The 19,524-nt window shown below is 46.8% G+C and overlaps 1 protein-coding gene across 5 annotated transcripts in view; it reads right to left on the reverse strand.

The window, feature by feature from the left end:
• Nucleotides 1-12: 12 nt before the first annotated feature.
• The window catches only part of MYLK (myosin light chain kinase), a 287,208-nt gene continuing 267,696 nt past the window's right edge, over nucleotides 13-19,524 (reverse strand). For 4 of the 5 annotated variants that reach the window (XM_082624209.1, XM_082624213.1, XM_082624212.1 and 1 more), the window contains 5 exons: nucleotides 14,233-14,385; nucleotides 11,590-11,713; nucleotides 5,386-5,515; nucleotides 3,792-3,923; nucleotides 13-1,572 (listed from right to left, as the gene is read on the reverse strand). In XM_082624209.1, the coding sequence (XP_082480335.1) occupies nucleotides 1,316-1,572; nucleotides 3,792-3,923; nucleotides 5,386-5,515; nucleotides 11,590-11,713; nucleotides 14,233-14,385 (796 nt within the window). In that variant the 3' untranslated portion in view covers nucleotides 13-1,315. The remainder of the gene's footprint in view (nucleotides 1,573-3,791; nucleotides 3,924-5,385; nucleotides 5,516-11,589; nucleotides 11,714-14,232; nucleotides 14,386-19,524) is intronic. The other variant, XM_082624210.1, reaches the window with a different exon arrangement.

Genomic DNA, 19,524 nt, shown 5'->3' on the forward strand with positions numbered 1-19,524 from the left:
AAAAAAAAAAAGTCCCTTGAAATATTAAACTGCTGCGCTTTACAAACAGTGGAAAAGAAAAAAGTATTTGGAATGTTACACACACAGAGAGGAAATGTATTAGGCATATCAGTTTATGGTCTTTGTTTATGCCCTTCAAAAAGTTTTATAAAGAAAAATTTAAGTGCCAATGTAGTGAAAGAAAGTTAAAAATTCCTAAAGATGCAAGTCTGAGTGCATTTATCAGGTTAAGAATATATTTCAAGGTTGGGGGGGCAAGGCATGATTGATGCACATTCAAGAAGAAAAGTCTCGTGGAATCCATAAGGTAAGTAGAGTTCTCTGGAGCATGTTTAAAAATGAAGGTATATTAAACTCAGACTATCCTGAATTAGATTCCAAAGTATGTGGAGTTCTATAGCTGAAATCTATTTCATAGTGGCCAATAAATAATTAAGACTAACTTTTCAGCAAACTGTTTTTTCATACATTCAAACACAAAGATCTTTACCACACATGCAGAGCTGATATTCTAAAACAGCGCGGGTATGAATACTGGTTTCAGAAAAACACATTAACAAGGATTTTTTTCCATAGGTTACTATAAAAATGTCTGAAGCTTCTAGAAATCTTCAAAGAGGGGATAAGTTTAGATTTCCTACTGATTTTGGAAGAAAGGAGATTCTGTTTTTCCTAAGGAAGCCAGTCATCCATGAGCAGGAGACGTGTCTTCAGAATCTAAGAAGGGTAATGTCCCTAATGCTTAAACTCATGGCAAGTCCAGATCCAGAAAAACTGGCAGGTAGAACAGGGGATGGAAATGAGAAGTTCAAATGTCTATAGTATACTTTGGAAATATTGTGCCTCGTAAGTTAAAATGGCTCAACTGCCTGAAGAATGAAGTGCTACAAGACTGGAGGAGACCCGGTTCTCTGGAGTAGGAGCTGGGAGAGACCCCCATCTCCAGGGACCCTCTGGGCAGGGCTGTGACCTTGCTTTTTCATGAGTGCTTTCAGTTGGAGAATTTGTATGACTTTGCCCAGATAAAGCTTCCTTCTGGTTACTTTTTCTCTAAAATTGGTTGGTCAGGCAACTTACTGGTGATTTCCCAAAATGAAATCTAGCTGTACTAGAATCTTAAGGTGCCAGCTAATTTAAATTAATGCCCCTCAGTAATGCTGCTGGGTATCAAGCACTATTGCTGAAGAATCAACCCCGAAATGACCTAACTAAACAATCTATCACACTAGGTGCTTTTACTGTCTTGGGTTTTTTTGAGCTTTAGAGAGATAGTCTTTGTCATATGACTTAGAAACCGCTTCTCTCTGGCTTTGTTTCATTCTTCCTCCTCTTCTTCTTCCCCTTCTCCTTCTCCTTCTCCTTCCTCCATGGTTTCCACAATGAGCTCTGCTGTGCAGGTGGCTTCTCCAAGACTGTTGACAGCCTTGCAAGTGTACTTGGCATCATCATCCCCGCAAACATCACTAATGATTAAAGAGCAGTTCCCATCCTCATCATAGTCTATCTGGAAGTGGCGGGACTCCCTGATTGACTGGTCATCTTTGAACCAGACGACCTCAGGGTCTGGGTATCCTGTATCACAGGGAGGGAACACAAGTTGCAGAAACTATTATTTAAAACTTATCAGTTCATGCAAACTCTTGAGCTACCTCTATTGATTAAGGGGGTAAAGGGAAAAAAATTATGATGTTGGCTTTTACCATCTATTTTGATATTTACATTTGAATAGGGGCATGTATTGTAAACACTAATATCTGAAACACCACATAAGGTATTGTACAGCCATCCCATTTCCCACCCATGTAGGGCTTGTACCACCTCCCACCTTAACACAGATATAGATAACTCCCTGGAACACTGTCCCAGTTCCAACCACATGCCTGGAGCTAAATATCTTCTTGGATTAAAAGAAAACTTGTTTTATCTTGTATAAAAGAACTTAAATAAATTTAAATAAAAAAATAAGAGTCAGAAAAAATGGGCACAAGGGATCTTTTGGGGGTGATGGAAATGTTTAAAAACTGGATTGTGGTAATGACTGCACAATTCTGTAAATTTCTAAAAATAATTGAATTGTATACTTAAAATGGGTGAATTTTATGGCATATAAATTATAATTCAAAGATGATAACAGACCTATAAAACGTAAATTAGAAGAACTGACAATACTGCTAGGAAAAAGAAAGCAGTATTTGTCTTTGTCTGATCCAAAGACGACTCATTCGTCTCATTTTATGCATTAGTCATGTTGCTGCAAAGTTCAGCATTAAAATATATATGTTTTATGCCTTTAAAAACATAATACTACTAACTGACTTGTTTTTAAACTTTGGAGAAGTAGTTTTACAGGACAAAATTGTAGCCCCAGCTAGAATACAAATTACACATAAGAATTCTAACATTCTTTTCAAGTAGAATTTTGTTTTTAACAAACAGCATCCATATGCTTTAATTTCTCCTCAGCACTCCAAAGTAATGCAAATACCAAGAAAATAATCCCAAAGAGAAAAGTAAGCAAAAAGGTAATTATTATGAAATAATATTTCCTAAAAAATAAAGGAAAAAGTAAAGAACTTAAGACCCAGAGACAGTGGTGATGGTGAGAGCTACAAGCAGTGGCCCAGAACTCTCAGCAGAACCCCCAATCTGAGCACTTCCACACTAGCAAAGGCAGCACATCCACTTTTTTAAAAAAAATTGAATGAAAAAAGAGAAAGATTTGGTAGGCGAGGCATTTATAAGGCATCTTGATAATATAGTGATGCAGGAGAAAAATTGTTTTTTCATTCCTACCTTTGGGTTACTTTACCCAAAAGGCATTATCTAGCCATACTGCTGGAGAATCTTACAAAGTGGGAGGCATGGTTCGTTATCACTGCTGTCCTGTGCTATGCTGCCTTGGGGAAGTTGGTCTGACCAAAATGGGAGATAGACCTCCACTCTGGTTGGCACACAACAGTCACAGACCTGAAGCAAAGAGGCCTGTCTTATCTTGCCACTTATCTTTCTAGAATGTTGCAGTCTGTTGAAACTGAAATGCTATGTGTCACCAACACTGCTAACTTCTCAGGTGCTATGCTAAGATCCCTTAGGGTCCCTTGAGCTCTAACAACTCACTCTGGCCACGTTATTTCTAGCAGGCAGAGAAACATGGGGAAGACAGCACAAGGGCCTGGATCCCAACTTCCCTCACTTTGAAGTCACACCGCAGGCTGTCTCTGCACTTACTAGTTCCACAACTTTTCCCTTGACTCCATGTCATCTTTAAAAGACTTGAAAGGTTTCCCCTTTCCACATGTTATCTCACAGTCTCCAGAGCCACTCAAGGCATTAGACACTAACAGATGAGGACTAGAGGCTCAGAAGAGCTAAATCACCGCCCAAGGTCACAGAGCCCAGTGATTAACAGCAGAGCTGCCTTCTCTGCATCCTGTGCTCTGTGCCAGCCTTCCTTTGAGAGCCTTTGGTGGGCAGTTCACATGCTTCCCATAAGCTTGTAGAGCTCATTTCATTAAGCATGTTCCAAGGCAAATAGGTCCATGATAAACCACTTTTAACTTGGGTGTAGTGGCTGATGTAAGTAGGTGAAATACTAGATGTGCCCTCAGTGAGTCACTGAATGGCCCTAATCTTAAGCAGGTGGAGTGGGGCAGTGGGCCAACTCCTCCTGACCCATTTTCCCTCACAGCCTGGCTGCCCCAGAACTGGCATTCTGCCAAGGGCACACAGTAGGGGTCCACCAGCCAACCATACCCCTTTTGTAGTTAAGGGAAGAACAGCGACAAACTTACCTTCGATCTTGCAGTCAAATCTAGCAGCACTTCCCTCCACAACTTCTAAATCACGAATGGTCTTAGAAAAGTAGGGTTTTACATGGGCCTTTTCCTCAGTGACAGCCTCAAGGAAAGCTTGGGAGACATCTTCTAGAAGACAGGGAAGAGGACATGGTAATTTCTTTATTCCTTGTTCTCTCCTCTTCCGTGGTTTAAAAAAGCTGACTTTTTTTTTTTTAAGTTGTTATACTTTAGCAAATAATGGCACTTAGAGGACTGAATCATAAGCACACCTTTCTCCTGGGGACTGGCTGGCCTGCTGCCAAATGATTTTGGCAGAAGAGAGAACTGTGACCAAACTGGGGAAATGTTTGGACTCCCCCTCCCTTATGCTGACACACTGAAAAAGGAAATAATCTTTAAAAAGGTTATCTGGCTGCATTTCATGCTGTTTCAGGATTCAGTTGAGGGTATTGAAGAAGGACGGAAGCACGCCAGCCCACCTGATCCCTGTATCCCCTCTGCCCTCCTCTGGAAGCAGCAGGCCCTTCATCTGCTCCTTGGAAGGGAAGACCCAGGTCCTAGAGGCATCTTCGATTTGCCAGTAGCTCTATTCTCCACACGGATACTGCCTTCACAGTGTATGACTCTGGACCAGGGTTTGGGATTGGTCCAGGGAAAAGCTGTAACTTTGAGTGGCTCCTGATCTTCTCCTTCCCCTTCAGGCTATTTCTGGGTTGTCTGGAGAGTGGCAGGGCTGGAGCAGGAGGGACCAGGCCCATGTGCAGCAAGCAGTCTCGGTCCCTGGCTGCACCAGAGCAGCTCAGCAAGCAGCCTCACCGATTACCCTGTCTTATGCACAAAGGGAGCTAGACTCAGCTTCTCACCTTTGGATACCAAAAGCATTAGGCAGTGGGAGGTGGAGGAGTGTCTCAGGTCAAATGAGGCACCTCAAGATGATAAGGGCCAGACCCTACATGCATCTGAAGCAGGAAGAGGCCAAGGCCTTCACTGAGGAGATGGATGGGGCAGCATCTCAAAGACGGTGGGCAAGAACTAACCCTGTTGGTCTCTAGGAGGGGCCCTGCCAGTCAGTGTCTACCCAGTTCAAACGACATGTTTCAGCATCATGAAAAATACCAAACAAATATGGACTATATGAGTCAATTTTTGTTTAAAAGGAAAATGCAAAGACACGTTAAAAAAGGATATTTTTTAAAAGTACACTACTATATGTGATTTTTATTTTATGTTTGCCTATTATTATACAAGCATTGCTTTTGTAATGAGAAAAAAGAAACTTTTAATAAAGCCTTTGCTAATTCTTATGTAAAATATAGGGAAAAGATTAGCGGAGATCATCTAGTTCTATTAGACAAATAATAACTTCTGAAAATAGTTAAACCTAAGGTGAAACAATTAAAGAATAATTACTGCATTTAGTAATTATTGTCAGGGCAGTGTAAAAGTAGTTTCAAATTTTTCCTTTTAGGTTGTATTAAAAAACCCAACCCCCCCACCTTAAGAAAAAAAAACCTCTAAATGCCTCTCCATCCCCCAACCCTTCCTTTGTCACCATCTGGCTGGAGAAAATCTTCCTGGAGCTTCTTACCTTCAGACTCTAGTTTTTCTGCATTGAGTGGGCTGGTTGGTGATCCTGCTGAAGATTTCCTGCCACTGAGCCCTGAGATCATTGCCATAGAGGACAGTCTTCCAATGGCTCTCACAGCATTGCCCGTTTTCTGGAAAATAGACACTGGCGTTGGACTCAGGCGGGGTCACTGGTTCCAGCTGGGCAGCGGGGCTCAGGGAGAAGAGCCCAGCCCAGGAGAAGCAGCTGTCCTTGAAACAAGGGCCTCCTGAGTGCCGAGGTCCTGCAGAGGAGTGAGCCCAACCTTACTCTGCTCAGCACTCTCAGCGTGTCAGAAGATGTTCGGAGAATGGAATGGGGCCTGGAACCGATGTGTGCGTTAATGTGACTAAACAAGGTCAACATGAGACAAAAACCCTTTTCATACTGTGCTTCAACTCCCATAAAAGGGATAGTTTATATAAAGCAACTGCAGGCTGAGACGGCTCCAAAGACTTAACTGCTGACAGGGCCCAGTGGAGGCTGTTTCTCATAAAACAATGCTAGTGATAGGATTTTAATTGGCCAAGAGAATAGATACTACGGATCCCACAGGTCCCGTTGGGGGAAAAAAATGCCTTCTATTGACCATAGGCAAGTCGCTTAACCTCCCTGGGCTTCAGTTTCCTTCTCTGTATAAGGAGTGGGGTGGACAAGATGATCTCCAAGGTCTCAGTTCTGTTTATGATTCAGATACTTCAGAGATTTCGAGAAATACTCTGGCTGGCCCCAGCACAAGTCTACAGTGAAGTTCTGGAGGAGTGTTCTTCCCTGATGTACACCCAGCATCAAAAAGCAGCACCCAAAGAAATGAAAAGCACAGCACTTTGCTTTCCTTAGTCAAGGCACCTTGGGAGAGGACAGAATTTTTACTGAAAAAGATGCCAGGACTTGAAAATTTTCTTTGCATTGTGAAAATTCTACGAAGCATAGGATTTAGGTCAAGAAGTCCCCAATAATACACATTGTGTCTGTGTTTCTCACCTGTAAGTAACGATTCTCACCCCTCTTCTAAGGTCAGTGGAATGACTAAGATAAGAAACTAAGGCATAACCACTGCTTTCCAGCCCTGCACCCAAAGCATCTTTTGAGGCATCCAGATGCTGTGCATCCAGGGAGCAAATGTCACCACAGACTAGCTGCTGAGAGAGGAAGGAAACAGCCCGTACACAGGCAAACGGCTGGCACTCACCCACTGGACCTCAAACTGCCGGCAAAGCCATTTTCCTCCTGAATTAACTTCATACACCCAGGTATTTCAGGCAAGCCTCACAATTTTGGACTATCTGAAAAGCCAGTATACTTCAGGTAAAAGATTATTTCAAAAGTAAAGAATTTCAGGCTGCTGGGGAATCACATAGAAAGAGAGAGAGAGAGAGAGAGAGAGAGAGTGTGTGTGTGTGTGTGTGTGTGTTTTAAGCGGAGTCCTACTGCTGTGACCACAATCGCTTCCTGTTATGTCACAGCCCATCCTTCCTGCAGACTACTTTCATGCACTCTGGACAGGCATTCCATCTTGCCCTGTCCTCTGGCCATCCACCTCTCACATATACACTGTGAGGTGTGGTTATGCTTCTGGCCCTCTGTCCCGCAGTGAAGCTGGGTCACTCTGAAAAGAACCCAGGAGGCCCCAGGTGGAGGTGATGGGGGAAGAAGGTGAGGAATGACAACCCACTGACTTAACTGTGTGCAGAGGCACTGTGGCCCTGCAGAGGACACTCCGGGAGACTGAGACTTCTAGCAACTTGCATGCCTTCTGGGAGAGGCTGTTACTGGTGACTTCACTGATCTGTTTGTTCTGCTAGCTGGAGTGTGGAGAGACCCAGCTCTTCCCAGGGGAGCTTACCCTGACGTCAGAAATGGGTAAAAGGTGGTGCCAGCCACGGCAGCCCTCCCTACGGAGTCCATGCCGGACCAGACCACTTCCTAACCAGCCAAACTCTCAGATTCAGCCCTTCTCAGCTCTCCAATCCCTTCATCCAACACAGATTGGTTTGCCCTGGGCCAGGAGTCTAAATTCAGAGGGTTTGTTTTCTAACCACTCATTACTCTGTTAACGTGTGCAAATCAGTTCCCCTCTCTGGGCCTCATTGTTGGACCTGAAGATTCAAATCTCCCTGCAGCTCTAGTCTTCTACAGAAAGACTATGATTCAGACACGCAAATGTGTAGCAGGGAACGCTCCCCTTGAGCCCATGGGCTCCCTAATCCCAAACACCTGGATGCAGGACTGTCTTCACTTGCATGGTGTGGAAGAATGAAGTCTTTCCTCTTCTGTTAACAAAATGACTAATACGAAGCTATGAGAACAAGGCAAATCAAAGCGTTACAATATTTCAGAGAAGGTGGCAAATAACAAACGAATAGACCACACATTGGGGGAAATTTTCCATCAGATGGAGCAATAGACCATATAATTTCTAAAAGAGGAAGAAATGTAAGTGCTCAATAGGGAAAATCTTAATAACCTACACATCAGAGGTCAATCTTTGGAAGCTGCTTCATGGGAAAAAATAGTTGGTGGGGGAGTTATTTGTCAGAACTATATGTTCTAGCCTTCCAGTTTCATGCCTTTGGGCTGAAAATTGGTTGCTGCTTTACTAACTGAGACCTTTGGAAATTTTTTAAACATCAAAAAAGAAAGATTCAATTCTTAATAAGTTCCATTCTTGTCTTGAGGAGGCCTTTTTCTTGTTGGAGGGCAATTGCCAAGGCTGGGTTCCTGTGTTCCAGGCGGGCAGGGTCTGTAACGGCTTCCCTAACAGAGCACAGACTCCCTCCCCTGGGACAGCCAGCGAGGGTGACTAACCAGCCTGGTTTCCCAGGACTGAGGGATTGCCCAGGATGAGGGGCTTTCAGGGATAAAGCTGAGACAGGCCCTGGAAAACCTCGGCAAGGTGATCACTCTAGAGCCAGCCAGCCATCATGGGCCCTACATAAACACCAACAGCCCCAAGACTACAATTTCCCCTGAGAATGCATATTATCTAAATGTGATGGCCAAGAGTACTCCATGCTATACTGAGTCAAAAGCTTTCTTCCCCAAGGCCCTTTGGTCCATACTGCTGAAGTCTTTGTGGTTCTCAGAGAATAAAGATGGCTGCCCACAAGCCTCCAATTCCTAGTCCTTTGCTTCCATTTTGCATGCAGAGGCCCTGTTATCCTGCTCAACTTACCCACCCTCAATGCTATGACTCACCACCATGTCTCTTCAACATTCTTTTGATATAAATAAAAAACCTACCCTCTTTCAGAATAACTTCATTCTAAGATCAATAATACAATGAGTCATCTATCTGTTGCTTGTTTGTTGGGGCTTGTTCCCATGTTACTTCCTTGCCCTTTTATGAAAACCACACCAGGGGCTCCCCTGGTGGCACAGTGGTTAAGAGTCTGCCTGCCAATGCAGGGGACATGGGTTTGAGCCCTGGTCCAGGAAGATCCCACGTGCCACACAGCAACTAAGCCCATGCACCACAACTACTGAACCTGCGCTCTAGAGCCCGTGAGCCACAACTACTGAGGCCGCGTGCCACAACTCCTGAAGCCCCCGCGCCTAGAGCCCCTGTTCCGCAAGGGAAGCCACCGCAATGAGAAGCCCACGCACTGCAACAGAGTAGCCCCCGCTCACTGCAAATAGAGAAAGCCCTCACGCAGCAACGAAGACCCAACGCAGCCAAAAATAAATAAATTTTAAAAAATCCTTAAGAATGTCATAAGCTTTAAAAAAAAAAAAAACAAACACCAGGATGATAGCAAAGAAGCTTTTCTTATGCAGCTGTAGAGCGTTGTGGGCCCCCTGTGCTTGCCCTGGCCCTCTCCCTCCACAGCGCACCCCATTCTATTCCCCTCCACTCCACTCCGCCTCAGCACACAGAACCTCAGCTGCTCTCAGAGGGAACCCCCTATTCCAGGGGTGCTAAGGTCCTGGTATCCAGAGTTTAAAATGTGGAAAACATTTTCCTAAGGAAGAAATGTAACACAAGATGGTCAGATGCAGCTGAACTATTACCAGTGACAATATGCTTCAAGGACATTATGTGTTGAATGGGATTTTGCAGACTACTTTTCTATGTAATTTTGTGAAACCTAACCACTTTTTCTGTGGAAAAGCCATTTCCAAATGCTGCTACCTATATTAAAATAGGAAATTAATGTTCCTTCTCTGAATTCTGTCCTTTCCCTTCTCACTTTCAGAAAACCTTATGGCTAATAACACTGTAAACAACAAGAAAAAATGGTTCAAATATCACCACAAATTACAGTTTCTGGGCCCATCTGACTGAAAAATTCCATTTATTTCCTCTCCCATTTCCTTATCTCTTCTCTGCGCCTATCCCCTGGGTTTAGGCTCTTTACTGGCTTTGGTTCACAGGCAGATGCGTGGATGCCTCCAGAAGCCTGAAGTAATAAGGCTGCCCTTTAGCCCACGGCCTCATCCAACCAAAACCCAGTGCGATTCCCTCCTCTGAGAACTGCCCCACCCCCGTACCAGTCACCGTATCTGCTCTAGAAACACCACTATTTCTTTGAGATCTACTGGCCACAGGATCATTAATAAAGCCAACCTTTGATTTTGTGGCCCCCTTGTGGCTTTGTTTTTTTAAAAGAATATTTGCTCCTCTGATTTCACTGGACCCTAATGGCACCAGAGGGTAAGGTAAGCGGCACAGGTGTTCCAACTCACCAGGTACTTGACGGAGGCCAGGAGATCCACCCAAACCTTCAGGTAGGGCTAGCCAAGAACTGACTCCCACTTCGGGGAGGCCGCTGAGATGTGCAGGGGGTGGAGTCTCTCAGACCCACACACCCGAAGCCCCTCTCTCACCTTTGCTCCTCTCAACCTTTGTGTGAACTTGGACTTTTCAGTGAACTGTGGTTTAGTCATTCTGTGTGGCAAATCACCAGTGTCCCAGTTGCCCCTAAAATGGTGGTTTCCTTTTTCTCTGCCACAAAGGCAAGGTCTAAATGCCCCAGTCCCCTGAATGCGCAGCTAAAAGACTGCTCCTGTCAGGCCAGCAGGATCAGGGTGAGGTCCAGTTCCCACCTCTGAGCCTTTTCCTCCGTCTGTGCTGTTATCCCCTCCTCTCTGTGTTCTACTCATGTTCCATGGCCAACTTCAGACTCCTGCCCTTGGCAGCCTTTCTTCACAACCACATCCACCTCTGGTGTGACTGGTTCCATTCTCTGTCCGCACTCACATATATGGGAATGGAGAGCTATAGTGATCATTTATAATTCTTGGTGTGTGTTATGTCCTTTTATGTCTACTTGCTTCAGGTCCCTGTTACACTATACATTCCTTGAGTATAGAAACCATGTACCCTCCAGTAACCCAGGAATTTTATAATACTAGCAGTGATAATAAAAATAAAATAGATCATGATAAGTTCTCTATGGTTTTGGATGATCATTTTCTCCATCTGCTAACAATCAGAGGCAATTTGTGTCATTAAACTGTGTGCTGTTAAGACTGTGTATGCTGGAGCCAGTCTCTGGGTTTGAATCCTGGCTTTCCCACTTACTAGCTGTGATCCTGGGTGACCTTCCTAACCTTTCTCTGCTTTGTTTGTCTGAGAACTGGGGATAACAATAGTGCCTGCCTCCCAGGATTAAAAAACAATGCATAGAGAGTGCTTTGAATGTTCCCTGATATGTGGCCAGCCCTCCATACATATTGGCTACCGATCTCATTTATGAACACTTACTATGTGCCAGGCAATGTGCTAAAGGCCAGATGAATATTATCTCATATAATTCTCACAACAGTGAGAATCTCACAAAGATTTGGTACCACTAATATCCTCATTTTATAGATGAGAAAACGAAGGCACAGCAAGGTTAAGTAACTTGGCTAAGGACATGTAGCTAGTAACATACAACCTCTCTATGTCTCTCCCATGTCTCTCTTTATGGATCACGTGCCCACCTCCTGCACTGTAAAGAAATGCAAGACCATCACGCTACCTATAAGGAGATCACACTCTCCAGGGTTGCCAAATAGTCCTAAAGGTGACATTGCTCGTCCCTAGTCACGAAGACATGGAATGTCAGTCTTGGTCCCAGACTATTTCAGAAACAAATGTAAACATTTTTGGAGTGAGGCCAGGGCAAGTTGGGAATGAGGGTAGCTTGAATAAAGCAACTGTGAGGGGCGACATCCCAGTCCAAAGTGACCCCTCATTACCTGCCATTTTCTTCTTGCCATGTACTTCTTCATCCGGTCCTTGGAGAGTTTCTTGGCCTCCATGTTCCTGGTGTCTTTCATTAGCCATGTATGCTGAAGGCACTGGGTGCAGTCCAAGCGGTTTCTAATAGAGGCAGAGATCAGAGGGTTTCTGAGCAGAAGGGGACCACAGAGACTGCTGGTCAGATCAGAAATGGGAGGTCACCTGTCCCTAGTTACACAGGGCAGAGCCCAGGGCTCTCTGCTCCCAGTCCATCCACCATGATGAGAATCACTGTGCTGTTGGCCTTTTTCCTCTCGGCCTGGGTTACACTGACTAGACCCAGAATACATTAGTGTTAAGAAGGCCTAAACACCAGGAAGCAACTGGAGTCTCATGACCTGCCCTTGGGGTCTAGGGAGGCTAAGTGCTGGAGGGCAGACATGTCTGGGAATGACTGGCACCGTATTCCAGGGTGGGGTCATTTTGCTGGTCATGTGGGGGCTGGGAACTGCGGAGGCCCGATCCTTCTGCCTCCTTGTCTGATGGAGAGAAGAGTGAAACCTTAGGCCCAAACCTTCGAGAATCAGTGAACTCTCAAGTCTTATGGTGTGGTTGAGTATCAGGTTTTTCCCATTAAAACTCAAAAGAGGTATGTCCTTTGTACAACCTATGAATTATGACAACCTTAGAACTGCACTGAAACTCATTTAATCTTCTGAAAGCTCTGGGAATCTAGAAATATTTCAGGGCCATCACCTTAATTGTCATAGGACTAATGAAGTCCAAAGTACCAAATGCTAACATATGTAGAAAAATGAGTAAAAGTAAATTTGCTAACTATAGGAAATATAGTGATCTTTAGATAAGGGGATATGGATTATTTTAATTTTCTTATATTCAAAATTTGTACAACTTAATGTATTAATTTATAATAGAAAAACATTTTTAAAAGGATAGATGGAGATTTCTGGTTGAAGAGATGCTGAGTTTGAGTTTATGGGAATCTAGTGTCTTGATCTATATGAAATCAATTCTTTGGTGAGTCCATTTTATGAGCACAGAGGAGCCAACATGTTTCTGAATAAACTCAAGGTCAGGTGAGAAAATAGGGTATATACACAATACCTCATTTACCACATCTTGGGTGAATGAAGCCTGGTTGACAAAAGCCATCCTTGGACCACAGTTGTTAGGAAGGAGGTCCGCACCTCCCTGAGGCACCTGGGGAGCGGGGACCCCTCACACGGGAGGGGCATCTCGGTCCCCCCCAACATCTAGATCCTCCTTGGGTCACACCTGCTTCTGAGGCAAAGACTGGGGCAGCAAAGTGCTAAAAAGACCTCGCTGTCAAGGAGTGTAGAATGTCTCCTCTGGAGGAGTTTGGCCCTGAGCTGGCTAAAAAGGACTGAGAGGTGGGTGCGTAACCAGAAAACCAGACCGAACCACTTAAGAGACCCTCCAGCCTCGCTCCTTTAGCAACTGTGCTCTCATGTCCCAGACAGGATTTCCCCCAGAGGGAGCAAGACGACCAACAGCCTCACGGGGGGTCTGTGGGCCAGGCAGACAGGGCAGAACCTAGGCCACAAAGTCCCCTTGGTGCACATGCAGAGCCTCTGGGCTGACCCCTCCCACCTTCCTCCGGCACACCACCCGTTTCAACACCACTTTCTGGGGAAAAGCTTATAGCTGCTTGTATTGCCAAATACGACTCCCCGGGGCCCCTGGAGCCAGGCCTTGCCTCATCTGGCCACCTGTTCACAGAGTGGGTGAGGCGCCCAACAGCCCGACACCCCACCCCTCCCTTGCCCTGGTGCAGGCCGGCCCTCCCGGCACGTGCACGGCCCCTCTCCACTTCCTGCTTTACGGTAGCTGCTTCTCCTCGCCAGTGAATTCTCTCCAGCCACACCAAGACCCCCTCAACCTCCCCTCCTCTGCTCTAGCCTCCTCTACTGCCCGCACCTCCATCCTCTTCCCTCTGAAATACAGACTGAGCGCCTTGGGCGTCTGACCTTTCCTCACAGCCTTAGGCCGTCTATACGCCTGAACACTCGGGCCTCCTGATGTTCACAGATGTTCTTTATAGTCATCTGCTGACCACCTGGGCAGCTCCAGGCAGCCCCAGAAGGTGGAGGAGAGAACCTCACAGTCTGCATGGCTGCAGGGGACAGAGATGGAGCTGGGACCAGTGGCCTGGGGTCACAGCCTAACTGGCCAGTGGTGGAAGGTACCTGGCCACACTCAGGCAGGCAGCTCCTACATGATTTAGATACAAAATAAGCATCAAGCCAGAATAGCTAGGAGTATGATCAGGACCGGCAAATAGGGTACCTCCCCTGCAAGCCCCAGCAGGGGGGCTGAGGTTTCAGCAGGGCGGCTACAGGCCACAGCTGTACACGGAAGATAAAAGGGGCTGTCGTTATTCACACGCAAGCTGCCTCATTCCGTCAACGCTCAGTCAAGCGTTGCTTTTCAGATGAGGCTTCTGTGCTTCGAAAGACAGGAGAGTGTCCGGCACCAGGGAGCAGGACCCTGGCGCACGCAGTGCCCATCCTCCCCTCCTCGGGTGCGGAGGGGCCCACGACAGGGAAAGAGAGTCCCAGCCTCTGGACCCCAGTCCAGGGAGTGGGGAGGCCGAAAAGACTGAAATCTCGACTCATTACTTCATATCTTTCTTCAGCAAGCTGCTGATAAAATCCTTGGCGTCATCCGAGATCTCATCGAAGGCCTCGTCGTCAAAGTCCCAGGTGGCTGAGGTGACGTTGGCTAAGGTTTCGTTATCGTTGTCACCCATGAAGGGGGACAGTCCACTGACCCTGGGGGATGAGAGAGGAGAGCAGTGAGTGGGGGAGGCCAGCAGAGAGGACGGTCCCGCCAGGGGAGCGCTCCCTGAGGTCAGAGGTGAGAGCGCCCCCAACGCCCCCGCGCCTGCCTCTCCTCCCACCCAGGAGAGAAGGGGGCGTGGCTCTCAGCCTCTGCCCGATGGCCCACTCACTACTTCTGGGGTGTCGCCCGCCTGTTGACACCACCTGCCTGTGAAGCTGAGGCGGAGGGACTTTTCTTCAGTTTACCACTTCCACACAGCACAGCAGGGCCTTCCTCCCTGCCTTCTGTTCTTACCCAACACCCAGGCGAGAACTTCGCCCCGCAGAACCTTCTCCAAGGTCCTGGGGGGAGGAGCGGCCTCCTTCGCAGGGCTCCAGGCATGCATGTGCACGCGCGCGCGCGCGCGCGCGCACACACACACACACACACACACACACACGTGGACTGGTCACGTGGTACAGCATTCATCACCGCGCCCTGTCCCGCCCTCCCACCTCTCACCCTCAGCATCAAGAACAGGGCCAGCCCACGCGGGGCTCAGCAAGGGTGTGTCCACGAAGGGTGGACCTGCAATGCGGGTCGGTGATCATTTAGACCAAACCAGAAAACTTCCCTCAGAGGAGCCATGGCCTGTTCATTCGCTGGGTGACCTTGGACAATTCCCCTCATCTCTCTGTGTCAGCTTCCTCCTCTGTTAGATGGACAACCTGCTACTTGGAGTGGTCACCACCGCCACCTCTCCCTGTTCTCCTTCTCCTGCGTCCTCATTCTCATGACAGCAGACATCTATCAACTGTTCACCACGTGCCATGCACTGGGCAGAGAGCTAAAACAGATTAACTCATTCAGTCTTAACACCACCCTTTAAGGCAGGTAACTCATTACTTCGTTTAACAGATAAGGAAACTGAGGCACCGAGTGGGGGTAAGTAACTTGCCCAAGGATTTGCAGTCAATGAGCCTATTTCTTAACCGTTAATTTGTACAGTCATTTCTGGGAAGATGAAGTAAATCACAGCGTACAGCACTGGCAGGAGGCCTGGTCCGCAGTAAGCAGCTTGGTCTGCTGTGACCATAGCTATTAGGCAGTTCTTCTGTACACAGTTCACCCCCACTGCCCCATCAATCTGTGATCTCTGGAATGACTCACTTACCAATAGCTTAAGCCAAATAAAATTTGGAAGGTAAAGTATCTCAAAGCTGAATGGAGCAGACGTCTGGCTTACTGGCCTCACCTCTCACCTCTGGCGGGCACCTCATCTTCCCCCCAGCCATGCAGCCCGCCACTCACCCTGACCTAGGGCCAGCTTCATGGGCCTTGGAAGAGCCCCACTCTTGGCTTAAGGCTCTGCTGCCATCATTTTGAAATTCTTAATGTTCACATAAGTCACCCCACCTTTTTATGCTGCACTGGCCCCTATGATTTATGTAGCTGGTCCTGCCCTGTCCCCACCTGAGCCCCACGAGATGGATCTAGGGCCCTCATGCCATCAACCTTCCAAGTTAAGTCTTCACTAACATCCCTTTCCCCAAATCCCTCATCATAAACAATAATGCAAACCCCTCGGGAGCTGTTTTGGCATCCAAGAGGCCTCAGCTTATGAAATACACTCGGCCCTGAAAACTAAGTTTTGTAAAACAAAATCTATTGAAATATTGCAAGGAAAGCTTGCCATGGGAGGAACCCTCTCGTGAAAATCTTCATTAAAAAGAAGAAAAAGAGCTTTTTCGGTGTAAATTATCTCACCCTAATCAACATATTTGTGCTTTTGAATAAAAGAGTTTTATAGATGGCATTAAAATGTCTTAAAGCAAGACACCAATTTATGTTCTGAGAAGGCATGGAGATAATCATTCTCGATCATATCACAATGAGGGAAGGGTGGGACCTCACCAGGCCCGAGTGTGTGCTGTTACATGCTATTCCTTTCCCCTTTCCCCTCTTATACACCAAGGGTCCTGGACTAGAATTCCTAGGGGCTCCCAGGAAGCCCATAGGCTTAACTAGTCCCATCAGGAAGCAGCCTGACTCTTGCTTGCCAGCTACATGCTTCATTCTGTCTCTGCACTTTCCATTTGAAACAAAGGGGGGAAGTCCTACAGCACTCCAAGAGATTGCTGGGAGTGGGGGGCAGGGAAGCAAACAACCCTGCTGTGGAATGCTGAAAGGCCGCCTTCTGTAAACCTCCTTTCCTAATTAGGAACTGTCATCCTGCAAAGATAGGGCTTAATCTCTGTGATGTTCATAGTTGGGGAGAGCCTCCTCTCCTCTGGCCTCTGGCACTGCTCCTTCCTGGCAGCCCATCCATCTGAAATCCCTCCCAAGCCTTGGCTGGCTCCTCACCTGCCCCAGCTCCCCCAGCATTCCCCCTGATAAACAGTACATCTCTAAAATAAAACTTGCAAAATATGCAGAGCATGATGATGAAGACAGTATTCGGATTTTAGTAATGCCGTCCCGTGGTGGTGGGATTTTGCAGAATTTTTAAACTTCCTTTCTTGTACTTTTTCTTTATTGCTAGAATGTGCATAGGATCATACATGGTTGGGTTGTTCAACCCAATCAACAAACATAGTAGTAACCCTAGCGTTAAAAACACAGCTACTCACCTCTTTTCCTAGTCTTACCTAGGTTTTAACTGAAGGGGATCAAAGTCTACCACCCCAAAATATGAACCTGGGCATAAAAATTGCCTTGAGCTGAAGGCAATTAGCCCTTTGTCCTCCCTCTTTCTGTCTAAAAGCAGGACATAAATTTCTCTTCATTAAGGTGACATAAATTTCCATTTGTTCTATTTGTCCATTTCTTCTCTTCCCAGGAAGAGGAGAAGGACTCTCATCTGCATATTAGATAGTGCTGAACAGTCCCTATAAATTTCCTAGTCACCTTGTCACAATTTACTCCCTCCAGAACCTCCAAACCTTTTTTCCTTCATCTAGTTATTTCTGTATAATTTATCACTCTTTGTTAAAGTAGTATATAAGCCCCAAATTTTAAAGGTACCTTGAGTCACATTTCTTTATGAACACCTGTGCATATGTACATAATTAAATCTATTTTCTTTTTGTTAATCTGTCCTTTTTAAAAAAAAAATTTATTTATTTGGTTGTGCCGGGTCTTTGTTGCTGCATGTGGGCTCCTTCGTTGTGGCATGTGAATTGTTAGTTGCAGCATGCATATGGGATCTAGTTCCCTGGCCAGGGATCGAACCCAGGCCCCCTGCATTGGGAGCGTGGAGTCTTAGCCACTGTGCCATCAGGGAAGTCCCGTTAATCTGTCTTTTGTCAGTTTGACTTGCAGACCCCCAAGAACTGAACCAAAGAGGTAGAGGAAAGTTTTTTCCTCCCTAACATAACCAGTGAATTGGTCTGGTTTTCACAAAATTGTAATCAGTGTGGGCAAGTTCTTGGATGCTCTACTTTTTCCTCACTTGACATTGTCTTTCACAAGTGTATACAGAGTCTTAATGTTCATTTTTAATGGTTAAATATTAGTCTTTGTGCTAATGAGTCAACTAAGGACATGACTGCAGGGTGTTCTAATTTCTTAATTCTTAATCTCTCACTGCAGCCAAACTTCACCAGGGAATCTGATGCGGGGGCCTGTTCTGCTTGGAGGACAGAACATCAGGAGACAGAAGGCAGAAATGCCTCTTGAATTACACTTTCTCTATGGTGTTTTTTAAGCAGATGACTCCACTGCATGAATGGCCAGCAAAGGAGGCCATACATCTTCCAGCAGAACTACTGAGTGCTTAGGAAGGGGTTAGTCTTTTATCCTTGGGATACTCATTCCCTGGTGTGGTGGGAAGATTTGAGAGGGCTGGGAAGGCCCCACAGGAAGAGCTGGGCATTGTTTTGTACAGTAGCCTAGGAAAGACAGACCCAGGGTTTAGTCATGTTAACCACAGCCCAAGTCCCTGGAGAGCAAAACCTGCAGGTGGTGTCTGGGCCTGTTGTGGATGTGGGGTGCCTGGAGGTCTCAGGACCTGCAATAGAGAGCATGTCTGGACTCAGCAGCTAAGAGGGCAGAAGCAGCCCTGGGTGGAGTTACTGGATCCCTCTGAAGAGGCCTGCATCCAAATCTGAGTCCGAGTAGGTACCTGATGCTTGGGCACTGGGACTTCTCCCCAGCTCACTAGGCTGCTGTCCCCAGAAGTTAGATTCCAGACGGGGATGGACCTGGCTCTCTGGACCATGGTGCGTGCTCACAAATGAGCTGAGATGGGAAGTCTGCTGCTGAGCACAGCAGGAAGATGGTAGGGAGGAGAAAGCAGGGCAGCAGTTTGGGGGAGAGGAGGAGGAGAAGGAATTCTGGGGTAGGGGTGAGGGCAGGGCACAGAGAAGGGTTTTGGTATCTCCACAGGCAGTAAGGGAACAGCAAGTCCTAAGGAAATGGGGGGAGGGAGATAAGAGAGGGAAGGAGATCTTAGAAAAGGAGGTGGGGCTTAGAATTTCTTCACCATTGAAGTGTGGCCTAGAGAGCCTGGTCCTCTCTCTTCCTGCCAGAAACCAATGGGTATTGGTAATAGCAGAAGTCTCCAGCAGATTCACGAAATCTGCTTCTCCCTTCAGAATCAGGGGTGAGAGGGTAAGGGGCCCCCAACCCCACCTGCTACATCTCTACCCTGCCTGGAGACCCTGGGCAGGCAGTGGAGCCAGGTCTCCTGTGCTGTGACAGGATCTGCCCCGATCTCTCCGAGGGTGTGAGAAGGAGTTCCTTCAGCAAAGTCAAAACAACCTATGGGACACAGCTGCTCACTTAGAAGGTGCTCACCAAATCTGCACTGAGGGATACATCTGTTATCACCTGTCCCCAAGCTCCCCATATCTCACTGGCCCCAGAAAGGAGATGGTGGCGGGGGGACATCCTCTGGCACAAACAAACAAGGAAGGTGACCCTGACAAGGACTCCAAGCTCCAAAGAGAGGGATGGAGGGTGCATGAGGGCTGCCAGAGAACCTCTTCTGGGGGCTTCCGGCAGTGGCTCCAGAATTCTGCAGAGCAGGGGCTGAGAGGAAGCAATCTGGCTGGCTCCACCTTCTGTTCTCACACCACGTGCCCTGCTGACAGCCCTAGTCGAGGAGAGAGACTCCCAGACCTCAATCCCCACTGTGAGAGCCAGCAGGA

The sequence above is a fragment of the Mesoplodon mirus genome, assembly GCF_964341445.2.
Source record: "Mesoplodon mirus genome assembly, chromosome: 6".
Lineage (NCBI taxonomy): Eukaryota > Metazoa > Chordata > Mammalia > Artiodactyla > Ziphiidae > Mesoplodon > Mesoplodon mirus.